The sequence below is a fragment of the Onychomys torridus genome, chromosome 17 (assembly GCF_903995425.1).
Source record: "Onychomys torridus chromosome 17, mOncTor1.1, whole genome shotgun sequence".
Lineage (NCBI taxonomy): Eukaryota > Metazoa > Chordata > Mammalia > Rodentia > Cricetidae > Onychomys > Onychomys torridus.
In genome coordinates this window covers 26,180,772-26,208,245 of record NC_050459.1, presented here as the reverse complement: position 1 = coordinate 26,208,245, position 27,474 = coordinate 26,180,772, and the positions used below count along the sequence as shown (strand labels likewise).

Sequence of the window (27,474 nt, the reverse complement as noted above, 5' to 3'; positions counted from 1 at the left end):
ACAGTAAATGATCAGACTTAAGCTGACTCTGGTGTAATGATAATAGCGTCTTTTACCCGGAGACTACTGTGGATCACTCATTGGTGCTGGTGACTCTAGCCTTTGACTTTTGTCCTTTACAGAATTCTTTCTTGATTTAACTGCTCCTTAGCGTTCTCCACCAGAGGGAGGATACAGGAAAACTAGGATCCATGCGCCCTTCCCAGAACGTCTAATTCGGGAAAACTGGCGCCAATGAACTAATGCTCTGGACTTCACCTCACTTCTATCGTCCGGGGGCGCCGAGGGAGAAGGGCTACCATAGAGATGTTATTGACAGTGGTGAACCATGGCTCATCAGTTCCTCTGGAAATTAAGTTGTAATAAGAGATACTGTGCTTTAAAAGAGGCTATTTTAAAAGCAAAATTGGAGCGGGGAAATCCAACAAGCGTGTTATTAAGCACACGATGGTAGACACATGCTCAAGGAGCAGACGTATGAAGTGCAAGTTATTTGTGCTTGAAATTCACAGACCCCCTTCCTGGGTACTTCCAACTCCCTTCCACCCCAGACTTCACCTTCGCCCTCCGTGCTTCTCCCCTAAAGTGAGAAAGAAAGAAACTCGGAACTTTTCGGGGGGGTGGGGGAATAGCAACTGTCCCTCCCCATCCCGGGGGCTCCAGATGTCTAGAGCCTTCGTTGTGGGGCAGGTGCCACGGTTGCAAACTTTTCTCCATTTCCCTCCACTTTTCCAGGCTTGGATCAGCTCCGTGGCGGCTGCGGCAGCCTAGAGAGGACTTGTGTGAGCGCCTGGGTCCCTTCCTGGCCTCTCGGGACGGCTCGGATCGGTCCCGCGGCGGCGTCAGAGTCAGAGCAGCTTCCAGCGACCCCTGTCGGGTGTTCCAGGCAGCCGCTGGGCTCGGCCGCCCCCAGCCAGGCTGGGCCGCCAGAAGAAAGGGGCTGAGCCGCGATCGCCCAGCTCAGGCTCCTCCCGGTGGCGTGTCTGCGCCTCGGGGTGGGGGTGTGGTGGGGAAGAGGGAGGGGGCGAGGCGAGGGGAGGGTGCGAAGGAGGCGCCAGCGTCCAACCTGCGGGCAATTGAAAAAGAGCCGGCTAGGACTTCCCCAAAACTTGTGGGAACTCCGGACCGCGCGGACGGCAGGAAAGGAGCGGCGGCCGCCAGGCGATGCGAGCGCAGACTGGACTGTGATCACCTTTCCCTCTTCGGGCTGTAAGGGAGCGAGGCCACGCCGGAGCCGGCAGCCGCGGGACCCGGGACACTAGAGCAGCCCCCGAGTCATCCCAGACGGAGCGGACGCTCCAGGTGACCGAGTCCACGCCGCTCCCCGCAGGCGACAGGCGACAGGCGACGCCCCCACGCAGCAGCTCGGCTGCTGGCTTTTCCCTCCGGGGACAAACTTTTCTCTGAGCCCTTGGACCAAACTTGTCGCGCGTCAGCGTCGCCCAGCCGGTTCCGCGGAGAGCGCTCATCTTCGGCGAGATGTCTGAGCGCAAAGAAGGCAGAGGCAAGGGGAAGGGCAAGAAGAAGGACCGGGGATCCCGCGGGAAGCCCGCGCCCGGCGAGGGCGACCCAAGCCCAGGTGAGTGCCCGCAGCTCCGCTACTCCAGGGCGGACGCCTCCCCGGGTTCCGCGTGTCCCAGAGCTGCGCTCCCCGCGCTTGACCCGGCCCCGGCGTGGCGGAACCCCGCGCTTCCCTGCGGGGGTCACCTCCACCTGGCACCCGCGCCCTGCGCGCGCACCGCGAGCCCGGCCGTCCCGCCCGGACCCTCCCGGGTCCTCCGTGCGCCCTGCTCCCCGGCTTGGCCCTCGGTCCCCGCGTGGGTCGTGGAGCCCAGCCGGGGAGTGCGGCTCCGAGTGCGGGACCGCTGCCCGCTGCGCGTGCCCTGAGGGCCAAGGGCTTTGCGCGGGCCCCGCCTGCCCTCTAGCGAGAGAAGCGGGAACGGGCTCCGGGTCCGAGAGCCTGCGCCCCACCGCCTGGGCCCGGCTGCGCGGAGGGTGGTCGGGAGGGGGGAAAGGGCGGCGTGGGCGCCCGGGCGTCGGCGCGGTGGGCGGAGGGAAGCGGTGCACAGCCGCGGTGCGAGCCTGGCTTCGCCCTGATTGCGTGCTGCGATAGGGAAACCCAGAGCCCCTGAGAGGGATTCCTAAAGGTCAGCGAAGCACGCCGAACCCGGCCAGGTGCCAAGACTCAGGTCGGCTCTGAATAAATTCTACGAACTCTTGCTTTAGCGGTTCTAGCTTTCACGGTCACCCTGATAAACGGGGCTTGTTTAGTTTCCCAAGAGATGTCAGACAGCACCCGTTTACCCAAATTTTGAACCCCAGTTGCTTACCAGTTATATATAGAGAGAGAATGAAAAAAAGGAGTTAAGGCTTTTTGTAAAGCGATCTTTTAATCCACCATCAGAACACAACGTCAGTGACAGTGTCAGCCTAGATATCCCTAGGAAAGGCTAATGCACCGACTGGCCTCTAAATACATGCTTACGGGAGGTGAAGCATGAGAGGGTCTTTACTTTCCCTCTGCAATCCCCTACGGTCGATCTGGATGCCTTGTCACCTAGAGCATCTCCAACACCCATATTATGAAGTACTTCTGGGAAATTAACCACAACTCGTGCAGCCTGTGTCTTAGGAAGATAGCCGAAGTATCTGCTCAGTGCAGGAAGAAAACAAACCGCATTTTCTTAGTACACTCCTTGGAATCACTCAACATTTCAGAACTTGGATTGTTGGCAGAGACCCTAAGCAAGGTTTAGAACAAAACAGAAAGCGAACAGAGGGTAATTGTTTAACCACTGGCCGTTCTTGTGCCTGCATAAAGAGTACTGCTCATGAGATTCACCTCAGTTACCCCGCATGAGTTTTTCTGAAGGTAGACTGACGGTTCCCTGATGTTTACTGTGCATTTTGGAGATTAAATATAACATTGTACTCTTAAGTATGAAATGGGGAGCTGGATTAATGTCATCAGAGTATGTTAAAGAGATCCAGACCTAACAAATACTGTACAGGTATAAAGAACGTTTGGTTTCCCTTGCTACCACTTGTGGTGTCTATTTTCTTCAAAAGTTTGTATGGGCCGCTTCGATCAGCGGTTCTCAACACGTGGGTCGCGACCCACCTTGGGAGGGGCGAGAGACCCTTTCCTTCACAGGGGTCGCCTATTAGAGATCCTGCATATGAGATATTTACATTACGATTCATAACAGTAGCAACATTACAGTTACGAAGTAGCAACTAAATAGTTTTTTGGTTGGGGGGGTCAGCACAACACGGAGGAACTGTATTTAAGGGTCACAGCATTGGGAAGGTTGGGAACCCGTGCCTTAGATGCGCTCATGCATTAAGGTGGGGTGGTGGTCTGATTAGTCCCTTTCAGTAGCAGGTTTACCTCCTGTCAAGGGTTCATGTCTACAACATAACACAGATGTTTTAGTAATACAGCGGTGTGAGTTAGAAATTTTATTGCTGTCCAGTGTAGCCCTTACTCACCAGGTGGGCAGCTGTCTCAGGACTACCTAATGTTCTCTTTAAGAGAGAATACTAGAGCTTCCTTGATTGTTTTTGTGGTCCCACAGCTGTGACTCCCTCTAAACCAGAGACATTGCTTAAGTGATACCCCCCTCCATTTCCCCCGAAAAAATTGGGATGGGCTTGTCTGTGGGCTAGACTTTTTAGTAATTTGTTTCCTGTTACGATATGTTATTTTCTAGGATAGAGAAATGTTTTACTCATCCCAGTGTCCTTTAGGATACTGCGAACAGATAAAACCAGATTAAGAGTATTCATTTGATTTGCAAAGGGTCACCTTGAAATTTGAATTACGTAGGAGCATGAGGCATTCGATAGTCTGCTCAGGAATCAGTGGTTCTTGTGTTTGCCTTGCTACTTTTCCTTCTAGTAATAAATGCCAGTCTGGTTTTCCTTATTGAAGAAGATAAGCAGATCATAGTCATGTGATGTGTGGGGAACTCCACACTCTTTCTGGATCTTTTTTTTTCCCTGGCTTGTAGGTCTGTGGCATCCTCAACAGCCTTCACACTTGCCACATATCCACATTTAGGATTTACAAGGACAACCATCTCTTGAGTTGTTCCCATGTTGGTGACCTTAATACCAAGTGTCACCCTTTCCTTAAAACAACCACTGAAGGGCTGGGGATTTAGCTCAGTGGTAGAGTGCTTGCCTAGCAAGTGCAAGGCCCTGGGTTCGATCTTCAGCTAAAAACAAAACAAAACAAAAAAAAACCAAAAAAACACAGAAGCGGTATGTGTGTCCTTGGTGATACACATGCAGTGTTGAGACCTCTCTGTGGATGTTATCACATCAGCTTGACAACAGCTGAGATGACTGAGGGGACTCAGCCCTGCTGTGTTCTTTGTCATATGCACAGGCATAAACACATCTGTGGTGGGAACTCTTCAGGGGAAAAACCCCTTTTAACCTGCTATATGACAGGGCCATTTGAAGTGTCATATGTATTTGGCAGTGTTTCCTATCATCGATATAGTTAACAAATACCAAATTGCACACTATTGGGACTGCAGATGTTCAACCGAATTATTTATTCTGGAATAATGGCTATTATTGGTCCCACACGCTTGAGGCCATTGATTCTTCTTCTGTGCACAAAATAAGCAACCTCAGTGAAACCCTGGGCTTTGTATAGCAGATGCATGTATCAAGGGCCCCATAATGTCCCCAGCCTCCTGCAAGCTGGACCTCCCAGATCCTGCCTCTGATTGAGTCATTTGGCTTAGTATTTTCCTTTAGAAACCTGGATTACAAAACAAGTTTTTCTTTTTATTCTGTCAATTTACCAATGACTTCCTTAAGATTGCTGATGTTTTTCTTATTCTGTACAGTATACATTTTGTTACTGTTTTGCCCCTTACATGACCTGGCACGAATCTGTTATCACACCTAGTACAGACCTGGAATTATTATGTGCTATTTCATGCCTGGTGGATAGGGTATTTGTGAGTGGATAACTGTAGAAACGTAGTATCCCAAATAGTTAGGCGCAGGCTGTATGTGCCTCAAATGATATCACCCACCTGCTTCCTTAACTGAATGGCTCCAAAGGCTGAAGTGCCTGTAAACATTCTTGGAAATAAAGTACCCTGTCACTAACAGGGCAGTCTGTGTTTACAGAACAAGGAGGAATGTCCAGTGATCTGTTTCAACCTGGTTACTTGTGACTGTTTACATTATGTAATTATTAAAAACATTAAAGATTATTTACAGAACAAAATAGAACTTGTTATAAGGAACTAAAATAGCAGGGAAGCTTGAATACTGTTTTCATATATACAAAGTGATAAAATGGTACTAATGAAGATAATACTAATTCTATTAGTATTAGAAGAAGGTGCTAAGGACAATATATATGTATATATATTCAGATGTATGTAGGTATGTGTAATATCAGAAAGTATTGGACCATAGTGTGAACAGTAAATATATTTCCAATGTGCCCCTCAATCTTTTTCTATTCAGAGTAATGGAGATTGCTGTTAATTAGAGATAGTGTTTCAGGCAGTGTAATGCATGCATTGTATATCATATCATTTCAAAAGCAGAAAATACAAAAGTGTCTGAATGTTAGGCAGCATGCCCTAGCCCTTAGTTCTCTAGACAGATTGCCTGGATTTAAACTCTAGCCCCACCAAATACCCTTTAGCTGTAAATTCATGGGAAAGTAACTTAATCTTTCTGTGCCTAAGTTTCCTTTTTCTGTAAAGTGGAGATAATTCCTGACTCTCTGGAGTGTGAACAAGATAACCCAGGAAAGCATGCTGACTATTGGCCAACAGGGACTCTGTACCCAGCACATACAGGCTTTCTTTATCAGATTGCTCAAGGAAGGAATTGTCTGCAAGGATATGTGACATAATTTTCAGAATTTACCTTTTATGGGAAGGAAACCCCAGTGCTGACCTTACATTAGAGTGTGTATAAATATTAATATGGACTACCTGTAAAGAGAGAGAAAAGTGAGAACATCAAGTTTCATAACGGCATATATGTATTATGAAAACATTGCTGAGCTCAATCTAAATATTGAAAGTAAGTGAGGTGCAACAGGATTTTATCTGGCAGGGAAATGTTGAGGTTTCAAGCTGCAAGATTTTGAAACTCGATTCCTTTTCTGGCAACATTTTAAGAATTTCTGTTTAAACCTCCTTTTGTAGTGCAGAATATGTAGTCTTCTCTCTTGGGACTTGTGTAAATTATAGCCACTGAAAAACAAAGTATGCATCAACATGTCCTTTCCTATCTTTTTTATCAGGGCTAACAATATATTGCCAGCAAAGATCATAGGCCCTGCTGCAGGTATTTTGAAATAGAAGCAAAACAAGGAATACAATGAATCTGTATTTCTTGATACATTCCTTTCTTTTCTCCCTCACTAGAATGGCTACATGTCACGTTTAAGGTTCCGAGGAATGTAATGGGTTCTTACCAGATCAGAGTTCTAGTACTTTTACCAAAGTAAAAATTAGAATTGAACACTACTGATTGTTTACTGGGTTCTGTCAAGAGAGGAGAAATCATACCAAGGGCCAGTATTTTGGGGGAGTTACCAAATTTGCTCCCAGAAGAACTAACCACACTCTTATTTGTTAGTTAACCCTGAAACTCTTCCCCCTGGCAAACAGAAGAAATAAAACTAAGCATTAAGTCGTATTGGTTTACTTTATTTTAACGGAGGGAAAATATACCTATTAATTAGCAGACATAAAGCAGATGAAAGGAACAAGTGGCATTTCTGTTTATCCTAATTCTGTTTGTACCTGCATGAATTTTGGTTGATTGAAAGGAAAGAACAAAAAACAAGCTACCAAAATACCAATAGATGTCAGTGTTTGTTGCTTTAGAAGAAGTGAAGTGTTAGAGAAAAAAAAATACACAGCTTAATTGATCCTGTTGATTGAACACGAAGCTAGCTACTTGTAGAAGCTTGATTTCGATTATTCTGTCTAATCTTGTTTACAAAACTACATTTTGCTAGTGAAGAATCATGTTTAGATCTCTTCTTCTAAATATTAAAAATACCTTACAAGCACAGAGCCCTCGATTTGCTCCCCAAGTGAGTTCACATTAAAAAGAGCCTGGTGGTGTCTGCATGCAAATTCATCACTGGGGAGGTAGAGACAGACAAATCCAGGGACTCACTGGCCAGCCAGCCTAGCCTACTTGGCAAGTTCCAGGCCAGTGAGAAACTCTCAAAGTACTGTATGGCCCATGAGGGCTGTCTTCTGTCCTCCACATGTATGCCCACACATGTGCATGAATTCTTGAACACACAGGAATGTGAATAAACACACAATGCCTCTGCAGTAAGTTCCCCCCAAGACTTCAGAATGTAGGTAGAAAGCTTGCTAATCAATGCTTTTGGAAAGTGAAGTAGCAAAATTATTTGAGAATGTTGTGTCCCATCGATTCAGATATGCCCATTTTTCGTGTCCCCTTGATAGCAAGCAGTCAAGTTTATTTTTGAGTCAGCCTCAAGGCAGACAGGTCAGATACTCGCCATTTTCTTTTTTCTTTCTCTTGCAAGTGACACCTTCCTCTGGCCTCCAGAGGGTGCTCCAAGAGCATCTCACTGCTATTCCCCAAAGACTTCTGCCTTTTTCTTTTTAGTTTTTCCAGTATTCTGGCCAATATAGTAAATGAACAATGTCTTGATTTGATCAAGATTAGTTGATTTGGATAGATTGGTTTTTTTTTTCTCCTTAGCTAAACAGTAGCTCCAATTCATTAAGAATTCTGAGTCAGAATATTGTCAGATATCATAATGATGGTCCTTACCAGGCTAAATCATTTGGCCAGATTAATTCTCACTGGCAGATTTCTCCAGAGAGCCAGACATCTACAAGGTCTTTCTAGGCACCTCCTCTCCAGTTAGGTTCAAGTAGTACTTGTGAGGAAGTTTACTTGTATTTGGAAGTTACTCCCTGGCCTTGGACACTTCCGAGAAAGCACTGTAACTGAACAAAAGGTGTTTGCCAACAGGTTTGCTTTTGTGTCATTAGCTCAGGTCCTATTGAAGAACTCTACTCTGATATGCACGTTTCTGAAAACAAGTTAGAGTAGTAGTTCTTGAGAACGGTGGGCTAACATCGTAGCAGCGCAGACCCATAACTCCTGTTACTTAATGGTTCACCTGTTACGATGTTTTAAAGTTTTATTTTTGATCTTATGTGTTTCTATGCGTATGTGCACTTGGATGTATGTGCCTGTGGAGGCCAAAAGAGGGCATCAGATCCCTTGGAGCAGAAGGTATGGGTGTTTGTGAGCTGTCCAGTGTGGGTGCTGGGGACTAAACTCAGCAAACTGCCTTAAACTTAAGTCATCTCTTCTGCTTGTTCATGCATGATCCATTCTACCTTGTCATGGCCATATCTGTCTTGATTCCTGGATTGTATCATTTCCTTGTATAAAGTGTAATGTAGTTGACATTGCTTCTTGATGAAGACAGGTATTTCTGATAGGAACAGCCTTTGCTTCTGCCCCAGTGTCCCAATGCTTTCCTCTCAGAGCTTCAGTAGGAAGGCAGCTGCCTGTTCTGGGCAACTGCTGAGATTTAGTTTGATGATGTTGGAGTCAGGGAATGTTAGTAGGCTGAACTATATGAAACTGTTCGTTTTATAGGTCGTGCATGACTGGCTATCCTAAAGGTCATAGAGTTCCATATCATATTTTTAATAATTTGACTTTATGCTTCATATATTATTTTAAATAATGTAGTGATGCTGATCGTATATGAAAGCTGCGCTGGGGGATAATTGAAGAAGTAACATTTTCTGTAGTTGGTAGATGAGGCTCCTCAGATATACACAAAGGATGCAGTCAGTAAAGCTAGAGGGCTGGGCAACTAACAGCTTTTACATCGAGAAAAAAAGTGGCAATTTTGACTGGGAAGCCCAAGTCTTCTTTGGTGTAACATGCCATTTTTCATGCTCTAGCTTAGTCACCAGGTTTCTGCAGAGAAGTACTAGAGCTGTGAGTAGGGAACATTGATGACTGGCAAATAAATCCAGGCTTTATTTTGGTGAACAATATGAAACTAGAAAAGCCCTCCACCCCAACACCGCCTTCAGAAATATTTGGTGAGTCTGTCTTTGTAGAGCTGTCTACCCTGGACTTGCTGCATATAGACCAGGCTAGCCCCCAAACACACGAGGATGACCTGACTCTGTTTTTCCAGTGCTGGAAATAAGGGTGTGCCTGGGCCAGTTCACTTTTACATTTACATCAGATTGGGTTATCTCCTATAATCAAGTGAAGATATATTTCCTGATGTTTACAGATACTTATACATTCTTTTTAAATATATTTATTCAATTTTATGTGTATTTATGCAGGAAGTTTTCGAGGTTAGAAGAAACATCAGATCCCCTGGAACTGTAGTTACAGATGGTTGTGAGCTGCCATGTGGGTACTGGGAACTGAACTTGGGTCCTCCGTAAAAACAAAAACTGTGTTCTTAACCACTGAGCCATCTCTCTAGCCCCACATATACTTATATTTCTATAAGTTGGCTATATTTATAAATTCAAAATTCAGGCAAAGCCAGCTTTTAAAATATGCTTTTCTGATTGTGAGTTGTCATACACAAAATGTCCCAATTTTAGAGACCAAAGTTATATTTTTAAAGTAGAGCATAGTATCTTTATTCCATAGCAAATCTAAAGCCAGCCATTATATGGAATATTTGCATTCCAATTTTGAGAGCTTGGGCTGTAGCTCAGTTGTAGAGTATTTGCCTGAATTTCAATTTTGATTATATTATTCTTCTTAAATAAAAATGCATTTTATAAATATGTAGGGAACTGTTTTAGATATTAACTTTCTTATATGAAAGGTCTCAAAAATTGAAAGTTGAAATTCCCACATATTTAATAACTTTCAGAACTTATATTTCAATTTGATTTAATATAAAACTTTAATATTACTTGTTCTTAGGACATTTTTCTTTCTTTCTTTCTTTTTTGTTTTTTGTTTTTGTTTGTTTTTCGAGACAGGGTTTTTCTGTGTAGCTTTGTGCCTTTCCTGGAACTTGCTTTGTAGAGCAGGCTGGCCTCAAACTCACAGAGATCCGCCTGGCTCTGCCTCCTGAGTGCTGGGATTAAAGGTATGTGCCACCACCATCTGACGCCATTTTCCTTATTTTTAAAATGGATCTTTATATGTGTATGTATGAGTATATGTACCACACACACATACCTGATGAAGACAGAGATGGTATTGGATCTCCTGGAACTAGAGTTATAAGTCACTTGATTGATGTGGTTACTGGAAACTGGACCTGGGTCCTCTATAGGAGCAACAGATGCTCTTAACCTCTGAGCCATTTCTCCAGCCTAAGTCTTTTAAGATGTCTCCCCAAGGAAGAATGTCACTGGCTGGTTTCAGGAAGCCACTTAAAAATGTGCTCAGTCCCAAACTCTGTACATCTCATTGACCCTCTGTAGGTTAGAATCAGCTGTCTAGAGCATCAAGTGTTGCTTGGTGTTTTACACTTTCATTATCAATTACATTACACACACACACACACACACACACACACACACACACACACACAACCCCCACCCCCACAATAGAAGGAAAAAAAGAAAAAGAAAACTGTCAGAGTTGAAAAAAGTACCTATTTATCCCCTTTCTCATGAATTAATTTGAATGAAGAGATTTTATTTAAAAAAGAAGTCTCCAATTTTATACTTAAAAAATTTGTTTCATTTAACTGTGTCCTATCATGTATTTCGGAATTTTACCTTGACTATAGAAATAGGAAATAGCAGTTGATATGTAAGGCCATTAAAAAAGGCAGGAGGTATAAGATAAAAGGTATTTCATAGAAAACTATCATTCACAGCAAGAGCATCCTTTTATAGCACAAGTTCTCAACCTGTGGGCCATTATGCTCAGAAGAACACACATTTCCAATTGTTTTAGGAACAGAGACACCGCTCAGTAGCAAAGTTACAGACATGAAGGAGCAACAAAAGTAACTTTATGGTTGGGGGTCACCACAACATGAGGAACTATACTAAAGAGTCACAGCATTAGGAAGGTTGAGAACCATTGTTTTATAGAAACGAGGGCATATGCTGTTACAAATTACTACACTAAATTCTTTCTCTTTTAAAGTTTGTCTGTGCTTGGAAAGTTTTCTAGTTGTCAGTGAGTGTGTTCTTTCTTCCATGCCCCACCCCCCAACACCCTGGTTCCTCGAGCTTTATTTTTAGCCATATGTGAGGACAATGAGGGGTTGGTCCCTTTCATTAATAGTAATTGACATAATATAGGCTTCAAACTAAGAGAAGTTATTTTGGATAACTGTATAATTGAGAACCCACAGTGTGATTATTTGTATTAAATTTAACAGAGTCTGTGATAATATTTTTATTACTCTTTCCTTTTTTCTCTACCCTCTCCCCACTTCTAATGTGGAGGATTTACTTTCTCTGTATAAGTTAATCCTACATTAAGGATTATGGGTAATAAATAAAAGGATAGTATGCTTTATTTTTTTTGTATCCTTGCATGCAGATTTATGGATACCAGCCATTTGTAAGTTCAATTGGGATCAATTGTGGGCTAAAACATGAACCTCCAATTAGCAGTTCATATGGAATCAAGGACAGGACATTTTAAATCATTCAATGACTGTTACAAGCTTGAATGATGTTTATGTTAAGGAGCATAGTTTCATATCTCTCCAAACCCATTAGAGTGAAGGATGTGTGGGCGATATTATTTTGCATTTATTTATTTATTTGTGTGTGTGTGTGTGTGTGTGTGTGTGTGTGTGTGTGTGTGTGTGTGTTTTAGGAGTTGTGAATGAAAACTTGCCACCATGTGTGGAGTGGGCAGAGAACAGCTTGTGGAAACTGGTTCTCTTTCCATCATGTGAGTTCTAGCAACCCAACTCAGACTGTCAGGCATGGCAGCCAGCACCTTTACCCAGCGAGCCATCTTGCAGGTCCCTACACTTTGAATTCACATCTACATGTTCTCTGAGGTATTGGCTAGAACAAAGTCTCCCTAAAAAGGGTATTCTTTGACTCACACGCTGGTGTCATCACCCCCACTTCACAACTGATCTAGTAGTCCTCTCCACCTAAGGATTCTGCCAACTCTTGCAGCAGTCTAGTGCTAAGCAGGTCTTTGTGTTCTTCCAAATTTGTCTGTCATTATCACCTTAAAGTAAAGCTCTCTCACCTGAACATGTCCACTAACATCTGAGGCTGTCTAAATAAAACAGTCTTAGAGTGTTCCTGTGCGTGTGTGAACATGTGTGTGTACACATACACATAGTGCTGAAAATCAAATTCAGGATCTTGGACATGCTACCTAGGAAGCTTTCTGCTGTTGAGTTATGAGTTATGCCCTATCATCAAGGATTCTTGTCTTTGAGTCCAACCTAGTAGCATGTGCCTGTCATCCCAGTTACACCGAAGGCTGAGGCAGGAGGATCACATTATAAAGGTCTGCCTGGGATACAGAGTGAGTTCAAGGTCCACTTAGTGGGCTCTTTTCTCAAAATTAAAAGTAAAGAGAGGGCTAGAGATACAGTGCAGTCATGGAAAACTTGAGTTATGAGCACAAAGCCCTGGGTTCCTCAGTAACCCTCCTCCAAATTTGTTATCTTTGTGTACAGTGCATTTCAGAACACACCATGAAGATGTGACTTTGAACGTAACTGGTCAGATATTTCTGTGACACATCAGTGGTCATCTGACTTGGAGACTGCCTTTAGTTTTAGGAAAAAGAAATACCTGTTTTAATCCTGACTGTGGCAGGGATTTCATTGAAGGTTAAAAGAGAACAGTGATTAATAGACAAGGTCCCAGCTCTGTCTCTCATTGCTTGGTGTGAGGTTAGGTATAACCCTTCCCTACCCTGACTCCATCAGTGGTCAAGGTCTGTAAGCCTCCATCTCTGTACTTATACCCGTGGACAGAAATCTATGACATGTGTGTGGCAATCCTGGGGTTAAAGTTTTATAGTGTGCTTGATAGGGAGCAAAACTAAAATGTCAGCTTTATTTAAAATACTAGTTTTGTTAATAAAACATACTAAGTATCTTTTTAAATCTCTTTTCCTCAAATGTTAGCTCTTACTTCATGTGGTTACCAGTGTCTGCCCATGTTCAAGCCCACAGGAGATGACTTTATCAACATTGTGTATCTTTTTACTGGGTCTTATGCATAGAGGTTCTTGTGCTAGCACCACTTAGGAAATATATTTCTGGCATAATTCCTGAAACTTGGAAGATTGGTGAGGGTTCTATATAGATTTGTGATACCTTTGCATGAAGGACAGCTGGATATTCAGGTTGAATTTTAGCATACATAGACAAACTCCTTTTCAGGGGGTACCGTAACCCGTGGTGGGTGTTATCTGAATAGTTTGGTGTTGTAGTGCATGCTTCTGCATTTTATTTTATTATTTAAACATTTATGAACTTCATACATGAGCACTGTTTCTACGTCACTCCTGCCCTTCACATCTCCCTTGCCCCACCTCTTCCTTCCTAATTCTTCATCACTTCTTTAATTATTATGGGTATATGTATATGTGCATATTGGATATATGGGCACATGTATATACTCCCTACTAGTTCATTTAGTGCTGCTGCTACGGACATGTGTCAAGGGCTGACGACTTAAGGTTGTATAAACTATACAGGACTTCTTTTCTGGAGGGAACTGATCCTCTTTCCAGCAGCCATTGACCCCATCCCCTATAGCTTGTCATCTTGTTCATGTGTTTTAAATACACTTACCCATATTCTCAATCTTTCAAAACGTTTGTTCATTACTTCCTTATATATAATCCTACCATTTGTAACTTCCCATAGTTTGAAGTCAAGGATAGTATTTAGATAACTGCCCTGCATACTCAGCCTAGTACTGTACTTTGCATATGAGTTTGTAAAATAAATGACTGAAACTAACATATGATTATATATGCATTTATGTATGTATTATATATGTTAAATATACATAGAGATGATGTATGTACCAATATAGACTATTTCCAGAAACAAAAGGACAAATGACTATATTCTGTGAATTGATTTGATAGGCATTTTATTGTGTTATGATACATAGCATGTTCATTGTGTTAAGTGGGTTTTCATTAGTGTAATAAGTAGATCCTAATTTTGTGCATGTGTGTCAGAAACCAGTTCTATATTCTTCTAGCATATTCTGTATTCTCTGCCAAGAGGGAACCAGAAATATATTGATACTAATCATAGCATTTCACTGTCAAAATTTTTGATGCATTTTCACTCAAGTTTTATTTTCAATTTTATTTTTGAGGTTGTATTTTAATTGCAAGGTTTCTCCCTTCCCTCTCCTCCCTCTAAACCCTCCTGTATACTGCTCCCCACTCTCCTTCAAATATGTGGCCACCTTTTTTCATCAATTGTTTTAATAACTTTTAATAACTAAAGAAAAGGAGGTACTATACTGAGACCCATGAGATAGTAGATTTTTATAAACAGGTATAATGTCAGCAATACTGAAAATTATTACCATCTATTTCTGGGAAAAATATTGAAGGACTATACATTGTCCTCAGAAGGATTAGATCAAATACAGACAATAGATTGTGATTATGACTTGTAGTGAGGTCACCTGGCCCTGGGCATGGACTCTTCCCTGGGGGAACTGCTTATGCATTATCCACTTTGGGAAAGAGTTATACTTAGAGAAATTATGGAAATGAGCTTGTGGGTTTGTCAGGAGAAAACCAATTATTTGAATGCTGAATTGAATGGAAAATGAAATACATGCTTTTCCATATATTGAATTCAATAGAAATGGGAGACTTATGTCTTGAGGGTTTGAGTTTTTTTTTTAAAAGCATATTGATTACATTGGGTGTTCTCACTTGTCCTCAATCTAACAGCAAGAGAAGTATCTGTAGAAATAGTTACTTACTGTATTTTAATATTTGGGGAGAAATCATGCATTTTAAGTGTTGTCTACATTATATTTACTATCCATCAAAAGAGACTATGATCCACTTCCAGCAGGCAGGAGAAACAGGGGCCAGTCCTTCTCAGGGAATGAGGAGAAGCTAACGGAGGGAAGGATAGAGTCCCCAATTCATGGTTTCCAGATCTGATGGATGTAAGACTTTCTATAGGACAAGGGTCTCTAACTTGGACAGTGTACAAGCAAGAGCATGTGATTTCCCACAGTGTTCTGTCACTTACAGAATAAATATGGAGCCTTAGATTGTTACCAGTTTCCTCCTCATGGAAACCTTGCTGCTTTTTGAGAGTGCAACCACATTCTGTAAAAGGAAACGTGTTTTCAATGTTGACTCCATTTTTCCACATGGACAGTGAGAGAAAGAGGAGAAAACCACTAGTTGCACGATACAGTTTAGTAGTCTGGGGGTGATACTCTACAAAGACAAAATGTCATTGGTCCTGGTCTCACAGGACACATGCTGTTTGGGAAAACTTTAAGGGGCCTGTGCCTCTGACATGGCAGGACCCAGCAAAAGAGAGAGGTACCTGAATACTCCTTGTATCAGGTTAGATATAAGATATTTCAAAATTACTGCCAACTTTAAACACAAACGCTACATTGACACTCATGTTTGCGCAGTTCCACAGTTGGCTGCTTTAGTGTGATCAAGATACAGATGTATTAAGCAAACAGTGGTCTCACAATTCTCCCAAGACAGAAAAAAAAAAAAATTGGAAAGATCCCCAGTATTTTGCTAGTGCTTTTAATATGTTATCTAAGTACAAAAAAATTCTCACAGAGAACTTCTAAGAATCTGAAATATCAAATATGATTATGTGCAGAGCAGTTCTTTGTTGAACATTTTCCTGGTAAGTTAAGCAAAGAATGGACATCCTTTTCATTATTCTATATCAGGGCCCATTTGTCACTCAAAACTTCCTTCTTGTCACTGATGGCTTTATGGAAAAAAATACTTCATCTTTACTCCAAGAAACCATGAAACAAAGGTATTAATAATTACAATGAACAGTTATAGTTGACTAGAGCTGCTTTCTAAGGTGATAGATTTACTTTTCTATAGGACTGCTTTTTGTAAACTACTCACTGAAAGGATATGTCAGAGTTTGTATAAAATGCTGAACTATTAAGCTAGACATTAAGACATGTAAATAACTCATTATTCCCATTTAGAAGAATTTTTGAGTGGTTGGTTATAGGTGCATATTTTCATATCTTGTATCTCCACAATTTTTAGTGGAGGTTGTTATTTCCCCAGAGCTAAGTCTTCCTTACAGAGTAGGATGTCACCAAAGGGTAGTATGGACCTGGGGACATACTCTGGAGTGTAGAAGTATTAGTGGCCCATTTACAACTGTTTGTTGTGGCAGCAGTTTGGCTATTATGACACTCTCAGGCAACTGGAAAATGTCAGTGCAGGTCACCAGTCCCTGAACTGACCAGTCATTATTTTTTGTGTTTTAACTTTGCATAATTTATTTTAAAACTCTCAGTATTTAACCAGTGCTTAATTCTTTCCAGTGAATGGAATTTCAATTTTTTTTTCATCTGAACATCTTACTTATCCTCAAATACTTTTGTTCCATTTTGTTTTAAGCATTTAGAGGCAGTTAAGAGGTAGACAGATGCAATGCAATAGCTAATAGTCATAGATTGCTTTGACCGTTGTCTGCACATCATGTTTGCTGTGTTATCAGTTTGACATATAAATATGTAACAGACATATAAATACATAACAGTGAAGTAATCAATATTAAAAATTTCCAGGTAGTTGAAGAATTGCCTCCATTGGATTGGGCTGTGGGCCTGTGTATAAGGCATTTCCTCAGTTGCTCATTAATGTAGGAGGGCCTAGCACACTGTTGTCAGTTCCATCTTGGGCAGGTGGGTCTGGACTGTATAAGAAAGTAGACTGAACAAGTCATGGGGGGCAAGGCTTGAAACGGTGTTCCTCCGTGGGCTTTGCTTCAGTTCCTGACTCTAGGTTCCTGTCTTGGTGTTCCCTGATGATGGGCATTAACCGGTTTGGCAAATAAGCCCTTTCCTGCCCACATGACTTTTGCTCATTTTTTTTTTCCACAGCAATAAAAAAGCAAACTACAACAGTGCTTAAATATGAAGGTCATATGCCATCAGTCTTGGGAAAACACAGTGTTAGAGCTCAATAGGTAATATCAGTGGTCACTAGCTTGAATAATAACAATAATAATAATAATAATGATAATAATAATAATTATTATTATTATTACTGATGAAGGAAACATTTGGGTCCAATCAGAACATGAATCCCAGAAATAGAACTCAGATCTTTGGATTTTATATAGAGATTTTAATTATTACATTATTATAGTTTTAAATCTAAGAAATTGATTCTGGATGTGAATTCAGCTTCTCTTTCTAGTGGTTCGGGCATATTAGGCTTCTAGGTAAGAGACATGGATTTATTCCTGTCCCGTTAAGTAACATCTTGGGAGACATGTTTGATAGGATTTTACTTCAATACCTGCAGGAAATTTAAATCAACCAAATCTTTTTATCTTTATGTTCCTTATTCCACTGTCTTACACAATAGAGTCAGTTTCATCTGAAAAGATGGCCATTGAAGTCATAATGTCATACCATGGAAGATGGTGGTACTAAGAGTGTGTTTATGAATGGGATTCCTACATGATGCAGGTTTGGGCTGCCACACTCTGAAAGCCCTTAGTTCAGGAGACCCCCAGATTGAGAAAGAGATGTTTGGGTGTGCTATAGATGTTCTTTGTCAGAAACAGCTTCATCCAAAAAATGGCCAAGAACCTTTGTACCTACACAGCTTCCGAGACACTGAGTTACTTACTCTTGGGAGTGTTAGCTACTGATCATGCTCTGATGAGATGTGACATTTTACCACCACCAACCCAGAGTTCTTGTACTCTATCATTGGCTTTGCAGGGTAAAGGTTCAATTTTCATTGGGGGGATTTATTATTTATTTAGGTAGTTAGGTTGTTTTTGCTACCACTGTTCATCATTATCATCATCATTACTGGGGGAATTTAGGGATGAGAGATGCAGTAATGTTTTTTTCTGTCCTTAGAGGATGATTGTTTAGTTCAGATTCATGGGATTTGGCAAATATACTAAAACCGAAGACTCAGCATATTATGGTTTTTGTCTGGGCCTCAAATGGAATTTTACTAGGGAAAGGAGGGAATAAGTCTTCAGATTGGAACTTCACAGGATAATGATACTTCATGGATTGTAGCACAGGGAGGAGCTTTGCCTTGAGGATAATGCAGCTCCTTTGAGGCTAGTAGAGACACATTGAGTTTGCTGACTCATGTTCAGCTAGTTTCATTAATGAGGGAATTAAAGAGTGACTAGAAAGGGACTTGAGGAGTCCATTGGCAGGGCATCCAAGGAACTGAGAGGATAACCACCACTGTCCAGACTGCCATGGACTGCAAGGAGTTCTGGGTCATAAGCAGGAAGTGCTTCTGGACCCAGGCTGAGAATGCGGGAGGGTGAAAGCCTTGTGGGTGAGTGCAAGTGCATGTGTGTGTGTGTGTGTGTGTGTGTGTGTGTGTGTGTGTGTGTGAGAGAGAGAGAGAGAGAGAGACAGACAGACAGACAGACAGAGAGACAGAGAGACAGAGACAGAGAGAGACAGACAGACAGAGATAGAGACACAGAGAGGGGTTGATAAACCACCTCCTACTCCTGGGGGAAAGAGGAGCAGGAACCTTGGTCAAAGAGCCCCATATGCTGGCACAGATAGGATACTGCTCTGGGCAGCAATTAAGAGGGGAGCAGACTATGTTTCTATGACTTTAGCCATCATTTAGATATTTAGGCATTGTTCCCTACTCTAGAAACTATCAAGTAAAAAATCTTAGATGTAGTAGAACATTTCCTTCCCAAATCTGATTTTATTAGCTTAATGGTCTCTCCTTTTGTGTGGTATGTCCCTAGTGCACTGTCACCTGGAATCTTCCGAGGTGACTTTCTTTTTGGGAAGCTGAAGTTATTTGGAAATGACTGCTGTACATATCTGGGCAAATAACAAATTGGTGTTGTGTGGAAAGAGTTTGTCTCCCATGGAACAATGGTTGGTGAGAGATACAGTGACGTGTAACTCACCTTAGCAACCACCTCAGTTTACTAGTGTATGTGGATAATTTAGAGGAAATTTGGAAAGTAATTTGACAACATATCATAAAGGATTTATGCAAAAACGTCCAGAAGGCAGTATAGAGAAGTTCTCTGTGGAAATCGTGTACTGATTGTGAAGGGCAACCTTTCAGCTACCCTTAATTTACATATTCCTTCCAAGCATGTTATATCACTGGAGCTTTATGGAATTTGTGCCCTATGGAACCTTGGGAGTACACAAAGAAGTAAGGATAGGCCAGGAAGCACCTTTGAGAAACTACATTTTAGTAGCAATTATTTTTGTAACATGGGTGCTAGAACCCAGCCCTTCTGCATGACACCTGTGTGCTTTAATCCAGCATCTTGTCCTAAGACCCAAGAAAGTATCTGGGGTCTTTATTTTGTTTTCTTTCTTTCCTCCTCCTCCCCCCTCATCCTCTTCTTTCTCTTCCCCTCCTTTTGGGGGGGGGGCAGTCAGGGCTTGAATTCCATGTGTAGCGTCTAGCTGAGATTATGCCTGCCTCTACCTCCCAAGTGCCAGGAGTAGAGGTGTGTGCCCCAGTCCTGCTGGCTCTGAAATTCTTACCACATATCGTCTTCCCCATCAGTCATTTATTGTCTTTAGATATAGGCTTCTTTTTCTTAATTTCTACATGTCACTTTCCTTTATTTTTATATAGGGCTTATTTGATTTTTCCAGAGAGGCTCCCCTTCATCAAGGAGATTTTCTTTCAACCCAATTGACCGGGCATAGTACCCAGGCTTACACATTCTAGTCAACTACTCTCCCACTGAGCTACACCCAACCCTCTGTTGATCATCTTAACTGAGAAAACACAATATTCAGCTGATTTACAATACCATCTGTTTCATATGTAGTCACTGAGTTGTCATTAGGTGCTTCAGTGAAAGGACACCTTTCGGATTTCCACAACTAACCCCCCCAGTGCGTCTGCTCTCTTATTGATAAAGCAGGCCTTTCATTTGACAAGTTGCAGACAGCTTTTGAAGGGAAGTGGATTAAGCCTTAATGCTTATTAAACCTTTAGTCATATATGGAAAATTCATTTCTTTCCTCTTTTTTTTTTTTTGTAGGACTTGGAGGGAACATAGAGCCTTGCGCATACTAGACATTGCTCTACCACTAAGCCATCTAGCCCTGAGGACTCATTTTGATTGCATTTTTTTTTTCATATAAAAAAAATCACTGAGTGTACCTACTCCAAAGCATGAGATGGTCTCTGTCACCACAATCATAATTTAAGTATGTATTAATAAGATATAGTGGGGTTGGGATTTAGCTTAGTGGTAGAGCGCTTGCCTAGCAAGCGCAAGGCCCTGGGTTCGATCCTCAGCTCAAAAAAATAAATAAATAAATAAAAGAGCAAATAATAAGATATAGTATACAAATCAAAGATCAAAGGATAACTAAAAAAAAGATTGACCTTCCTCATATAATATGGCCTCCCTCCTACACACACACACACACACACACACACATAAAATGGGCAAGAATCAGGTGTTTCATCAGTGGCCCAAAGGCCCAGAGATATATTTAGGAGCTGCATCTCCAGCCCCATTTGTCACCAGGAAAGAATCAATTCTACTTTTACCTTTCCTTCTCCATGGCCCAGATCCAGGAAGGTATTTTAATTGATTGGTGGGCAGACTTCTAACACAGACAGAACTCTCAAGGCAAGTGCCTTCGTTTCTAGTGCAGTGGCTTTACCACATGATTGGGTAATAAAGCTAAAAGCTGCCGAATTATTTTCAGAAATTTATATCCTCTTTATTGCCATTACCTTGAGAAAGAGTTCAGACAAAGGACTTAGTCAGCACGCAATTATGGTATTAAGTAAAGCACAGAGCTTGGTCTAGAACTGAGATGAGGCTGCTTGTCACTCTGCTTCCTAATCAGAAGACATTGAGGAGTCAGCTGCTGGTCTGACCACCACTCTTTGAAGGTGCCCGCCTTTCTTCTCTGGGAGCATCCTGGACTTCATTCTCTCAGCTCCCAGCCCTGCGGTTTCACTATGATGTGTTCGGGTGTGGGTTCACTTTTCTTTACTCAGGATCACCCGGCTTCCTGGACATGTAAATTGGCTTCATTCTGGAAAATTCTTGTTCATTTATCTTCACAGATTTCTGCATCTTATTGTCTTCTCTCTGAAACTTGAACTAATAGTGTGTTGGGTCGTCTTGCTCTCTTGGCTAGGTTGTTTTACACCCCCCACCCTCCCACCCCTGCTTTCCTGCAAATTTGCCATTATTTCATCTGATTTTGGTGTTTCTCCTGACTGTCTTCCACCTCACTCACATGGCTCTGGTCAGTCTGTTGTTAAGACTCCATGAAGTCCTTTATTTCATTTTATTTTTGTTTTTTGAGACAGAGTTTCGCTGGCTGTCCTGAAACTCATGTTGAGGACCAGGCTGGCCTCAAATTCACAGAGATCCACCTCTCTCTGCCTCCTGAGTGCTGGGACTAAAGGCTGTGTGCCATCACCATCACCTGGCCAAGTTCTTTATTTTAATTATTAGCCCTTCCTTCACTTTTTTTAAAAAAGGATTTATTTTATTTTATTTATGTTCATGGGTGTGTATGAACATGTACTTGCAGGTACCTGCAGAGGTCAGAGGAGAGTGTTGGATACCGTGAAGCTGGAGATACTTATAGCTGGCTGTAAGCCATATTAGCTCTGGGAACTGAACTCTGGGGTCTTCTGCAGGAATGGCATCTCCCTGGCCGCACCCACCTCCTCCACTTCTAGCTGTTTTGTTTGATTGTTTTTAAGTCATGTGTTTTACATTTTGTTTTCTGGGGACCTGTGGATATTTTCAAGTGTGACATTTATTTATTGATTAAGCAGAACTGTTTTGTGTTTCCTTGTGAGTTTTAGCCTGTGTTGCTTTTCACTCTCCTTGCTTCCTTCTGGTGTTTTTGTGACTCCTCTGCTGGTCATTTCTCGTTAAAAGTGATCATAGGCCTTCTTTAAGGCACAGAGTATTTCTCCAAAGATTGGTATTGTTATTGCCGGACACTTTGAAATTTGAGGGTCTGTGTCTACCAGCTGTACTGACTTGGGTTTGGAAGAACTTACATGTCATCCAGACAATGTTTTTTTGATTCAATGCTCAGGACGATTTGTTTCATTCTCTGGAGCTGGAAGATGGGGAAGCTTAGCTTTGGTTATCTGTGGATACAGCTTTGTCTGAGTTCTTCACAGACACACCCCCTGGGAATCCCATTTTATAGTACTGAAAGACTTTTGTTTAGCCATGTGGTTCCCAGTCCTTCAATTTTATCTCATTCCCCATGAGCCAATGTCCTTAAAGAAGACTTGGCCTCATGGCTTCCAGCTACTGGTGCCATGCATGCCACCATGCCCCCTGCCCTGGTGACCATGGACTAAACCTCTGACACTGTAAGCAAATCCCCAGTTGAATGCTTTCTTTTATGAGTTGCCTGGGTCATGGTGTCTCTTCACAATGATTCAGACAAGGCCCAGGGTTTAGTCTCCAGTATCTCTCTTGCCTTTCCTGATCTTTAGTCTTAAAGAGAAAGTGTGCTGCAAGATCATATGATTTGACTAAGTTTTCCCAGTCAGGATTTTTAGAATTCCTAGCCACTCCTCACATGCTCAGTCCAGTAGCCAGGCAAGATGCTTAGTTACCCTAGGGCCTTACATCCTATGTAGCCTGTGCGCTGTGTGGTCACGTAACCTGTGTGCATGTGTGGTGTAGCTAAGTAAGCCCATATGTACATGTGTGAGGGATGGGGTGGGAGTGGGGTCACCTATAAAAATCAGTTCTACCTATTCCTTCTCTTTTCCTGCACAGTCATTCCGTAGGCCTATGCACACCCCTTCTGTTCCCTTCCCTTAATAAACTCATATAGTGGGTTTTCTTGTGTCTCGTGGCTTCTCTCATATGGTAAACATTGCTGCTTAATGAATAACAAGACCAGGCTTTAACCTATGTGCCTATTGTCTGCTGTCTCAGTTTCTCTACAAATGAGCTTGGTGCTCTACTTTCTGTCACCTGTGACTTACAAACTTTGATATCCCTCGGTTCAAAACTTGTGTCAAGTGCTGTGGCATTTGTGTCAAAAGCTGTAGGTGGTTGCTTTACACACACAGCAGTGACTGATGTCAGGTCATCAGCATGGCAAACATCCTTGTCGTCTCTTGAGGCATAGGTGTACTGCGCAGACTGGTGAAGAACTTGACATTCCATCTGTGTGAGGCCGTGGATGCTCTTGCTGCTGCTGGAGTTCTGGCTGGAGATGTAGATGGAGTAAAGGGGGAGGAAGAACAGCTGTGGGACCCAGAGAAATCCTGGACTCAAGTAATCATATTTGGCAGGTCAAAGGTGAGCTTCAGCCTGCTGGGATTTGGACTCTATCCTGGGCTAAAGTAGTGTTAAAATTAACTCCAGGTGTTTCCATGAGTCTTAATGCTGGAGTATTATTAAAGCAAAAAAATATAATGTGTTTGAGGATATGAACAGGAGGGAATCAGCATTGCCCACTTGGGAATCACTTACTTCTAAAAGAGCCCATTCTCTCTTGATAGTTGCTCCTGCATGTTTAAAAATCACCTTCCATCTCCAAGTGTTTCTTTCAATAGTCCCATTTCTTACAAAGGAGCTGTTATTACCCTTGTCTTCAAAAGAATGCTAAGTCACTGAGACCCTTTGAGCGTCTCTGGCTTCATTTACACTGTGAAATCTGGACTTTGCATCGTTGTAACCACATGTTCCTAAGTTAATTTGTAGACAAAAGAAGCTCAGCGTTATGACCCTTAGTTTGAAACATCTCAGCTATTTCCGAGGGTCAGGTGGTGGGAATACACCCAAGCCTGCATGGTAGGCGTGAGAACCTGTTTCAGAGGAGTCACTTCTTTTTCTTTTGGTTTTTCGAGACAGGGTTTCTCTGTGTGTAGCTTTGTGCCTTTCCTGAAACTCACTCTGTATCACAAGTTGGCCTTGAACTCAGAGATCTGCCTGCCTCTGCCTCCCGAGTGCTGGGATTAAAGGCGTGAGCCACCACCGCCCAGCTCAGAGGAGCCACTTCTGCTCCTGGTGAAAAGACAGGGGTAAAGTGGTTATGTTACTGAAGCTCCTTGTGGGGTGAAATTTCTCCATAGGTATGGGATGTTTTTCCTCACTAGCTAAGACCCTTTTGTCTCTAAGATAGCTTACGCCTTTCTTTGACTTGGAGTCTTTCTGGCTGGCAGCCTACCATTGTCCCATGGCTGTGCCATCCTTATCTTTCTCTCCTCTTCTGTTGGAGAAGCTTGTGATCTTGCTTATTGTTTTCCCAATAACAAGCCTCTCCCTGGGAAAGAGCCTGGCACAGGAGTCAGGATTGGACTGTAAGCATTGTCTCGGAGGCAGTAAGTGTGTGTGACTGTGTCTCGTGTGTCCTCAGAGCTCTGTCAATGTTAGACATGGCGGTGGGTTTTCAAGTCGAATGTTCTGAATAAACGAAGTTCTGTTAAGACACATCCCTTACTTTCTGCTGTGCTTTCTGTGTCTGAAGTAGTCCAGGGTGTCTCTCTGAGAACTCAGAAATGCTCCCGAGCCAAGTCCCGAGCTCACCACCCTCCTCCACTCCTCTGCTGAGCTCTTGCTAGCCTTCATCACCTGGTTTCCCTCTGCTTCCCTTGCCTTTACCTCCACTGCCAGTTCATTCTCTATACTGCCAAGTTAGTTGGTTACCCTAGAAAATGTGAGTGGGACCACAATAGTCCCTTGCGTAAAAGGCATCCATAACTCCCCTTCCCTTACTTAACCTTTTATCTTAGACTTGTTTCTTTTCTTTTTCATTCCACAATAAGAATTCATTCGTTTGAATCTCACACTGGCTAGATAAGTATGACGGACGTATGAGATAAATAATTTAATAAATACAAAGACTAACTCATTGGAGTAAACTAAATTGGTAAGAAATAGTAAGACAATGAAAAATGTCTTTCTTAAATGCAGCTGTATTCTGGTATTTCTTTGATAGCCTAAGTGTCTGGGGAGAAAATATGGTACCCTGGGTTATAGGCACTGAAAGGATGGAACATCATAGAGTTCTAGTTACGATTCTCCTTTCCCCTTCCTTCCACTCTACTGCATGCTGGATCTCCATTGGATGGTCCAAGGTGGGGGCAGGGGATGTGTTGTAATGTCTAAGCCCTTTAAGTATTTTAAACGTCATGAAAGTGGAGAGGAAAAGGATTTTCAAAACAGAAAATGTGGGTTTTGTTTTTGTTTTTGTTTTTTGTTTTTTTCCAGAGCTGAGGACCAAACCCAGGGCCTTGTGCTTGCTAGGCAAGTGCTCTACCACTGAGCTAAGTCCCCAACCCCTTCAGAAAATGTGTTTTAGAAAAACAAAGGAAAAGGGCTTACAAACACAATCATTACTTGCTTGTCTTTTTCTTCACACAGACATTGTAGTCTGTAAATTTATTGCCTGTGATGTTCTTTCATAATTCATCAGGAAGGCAGACTTTTTATATAGGCCCCTAGTTTCTTGCAGAGGGTTTATATTAATCTAAAAAAATAATTATTAAGGACAAACTCTGCTTTTTTTTTTTTATACTGTGCTATGTGCCAGAGGAAAACAATGACTAGAACACATAGGATTCTTATCCACAAGGAATTTGTACTGTGTCAATTTGTACATGAACACGGGATTATCTACAACACTTCAAGAAGAGTAGGCCTTGCTTTCTACTTTTAAAATTTGCCTTTCTCCTTGTACTTCTTCCAGTGCATCGGAGAAAGTCTTAAATGGGGTTTCTGTTTTCTTTTTATTCTATGAGTCTCATGTAGCCATGGTTGCTCTCCAAATTGAACTCCCCATTTTCTGGCATTTGAGTGCAGGGGTTACAGGTGGGCACCATCATGCTGCATCTGTTTACTGGGGATCTAACCCAGGACTTCATGGGTGCCAGGCAAGCATTCTACCAACTGAACTACATCCCAGTCCTTAACTGGCACTTCTAGACACATATTAGCTCTACTCTATTTTTAACAATTTTAAGATAAATATTAAAACTCAAACACTTATATACGGTATCGTTGCTAATTGAATGTCCCAGTTAGGAGTTAACTAAATATTGATCCTTGTTTTGAAAGGAAACCTTTCTTTAAGATAAAGTATCACTGAATTATTGGTGATTGTGGACTGTTTAGGTAGTAAGGTCATCATGCTTATGTGAATAATGACTATGGTTAGTGGTGTGTGGCAGTGTGGGACAGGTATGTGAATTCATCATGCTCAGAAAGTTACTCTGATCCAAACCTCTATGGAGTATTTGTCTTAGTCCTTACTGTTCATTGAAGAAGAGAGCAGTTTACTTGTGACGATCTAGGTAGAAATCCCATACATGGTACCTGTATGTGAGCTGTGCTTAGTAGGGCCTGAAAAGACTATGGTGGGGAAAGTGGGTTCAGAGGGTTGAAGTTAGGAGTGAACATGTACCGTTTTCATACTATTTCATAGACAATGAAGTAAGTCAGCAAGGACAGTGCTTCTGATTAAAGGCACAACAATGACATGTCCGCTTGAAACCAGTAATCATGGATGCTGGGCTGTGTTATGAATCCCTATTTAGAATTCTTTGTTCACTGGAGATGTTTTAGGATCATAGCTCCTTGGGCAGTTTGAGATGCTTATAAATTCATGTTGCTTGGTTATAAATAATGTAAGTGGGAGGTTGTCTGCACCACCCCTTCACCTCAGATTGGGCTCTGTATCCTGGGCCATTGCTATTTGACAGCTGGGAGAGCAGGTGCTCACTTTCAGGTCTTAGCTTCGGGGCTTTGACCTGTTCCTTCTTCTGCTCAAGGCCGCTCTTTATGACTGCTCTTGTCCTCAGCACAGCCTTCACGGACACCTTTGACTTTACACAATCAGACAGAGACCAGCATCTAATTTGATCTCACTCATCTCTCTCTTAGGCTATACTGTACAAACATTCACTCCTCTTACCCATGATTTTTACCTTGTTCTATTGGATAGCTCAGTCCACCTTTTTCTCAGTGTTGCTGATGGGGGTGAATTGGATAATTGTCAGTTCAAGTGACAATTGAACTGACAATTCAATGGCCAGTAAACATTTATATCACAATGTGTGTCCTCAAATTGTAGATCTACACCTAAAATGTCAGGGCCAGAGCTGGAGTCCAGTGTCCAAACTGTGATGCCAGAATCCATGCAGGTATTTTACATGGCTCACTGCTAAGCCTTTTTGATGTTCTTTTTATCTTCCATTTATTCTTATATTCTCAATTTGACTGCATTTAAAATTCTGTGTGTCTGACTTCTT

General features: G+C 42.1%; 1 protein-coding gene across 8 annotated transcripts in view; it reads left to right on the top strand.

Moving 5' to 3' along the window:
* Nrg1 (neuregulin 1) overlaps positions 1–27,474 on the top strand; it is a 1,059,481-nt gene that overhangs the window by 857,460 nt on the left and 174,547 nt on the right. For 3 of the 8 annotated variants that reach the window (XM_036166368.1, XM_036166374.1, XM_036166373.1), the window contains exon 1: positions 1,125–1,579. The exons of 4 other annotated variants lie outside the window; for them this stretch is intronic. In XM_036166368.1, the coding sequence (XP_036022261.1) occupies positions 1,480–1,579 (100 nt within the window). In that variant the 5' untranslated portion in view covers positions 1,125–1,479. Of the gene's footprint in view, positions 1–1,082; positions 1,580–27,474 lie in introns of those variants that run through there. One more of the 8 variants, XM_036166365.1, reaches the window with a different exon arrangement.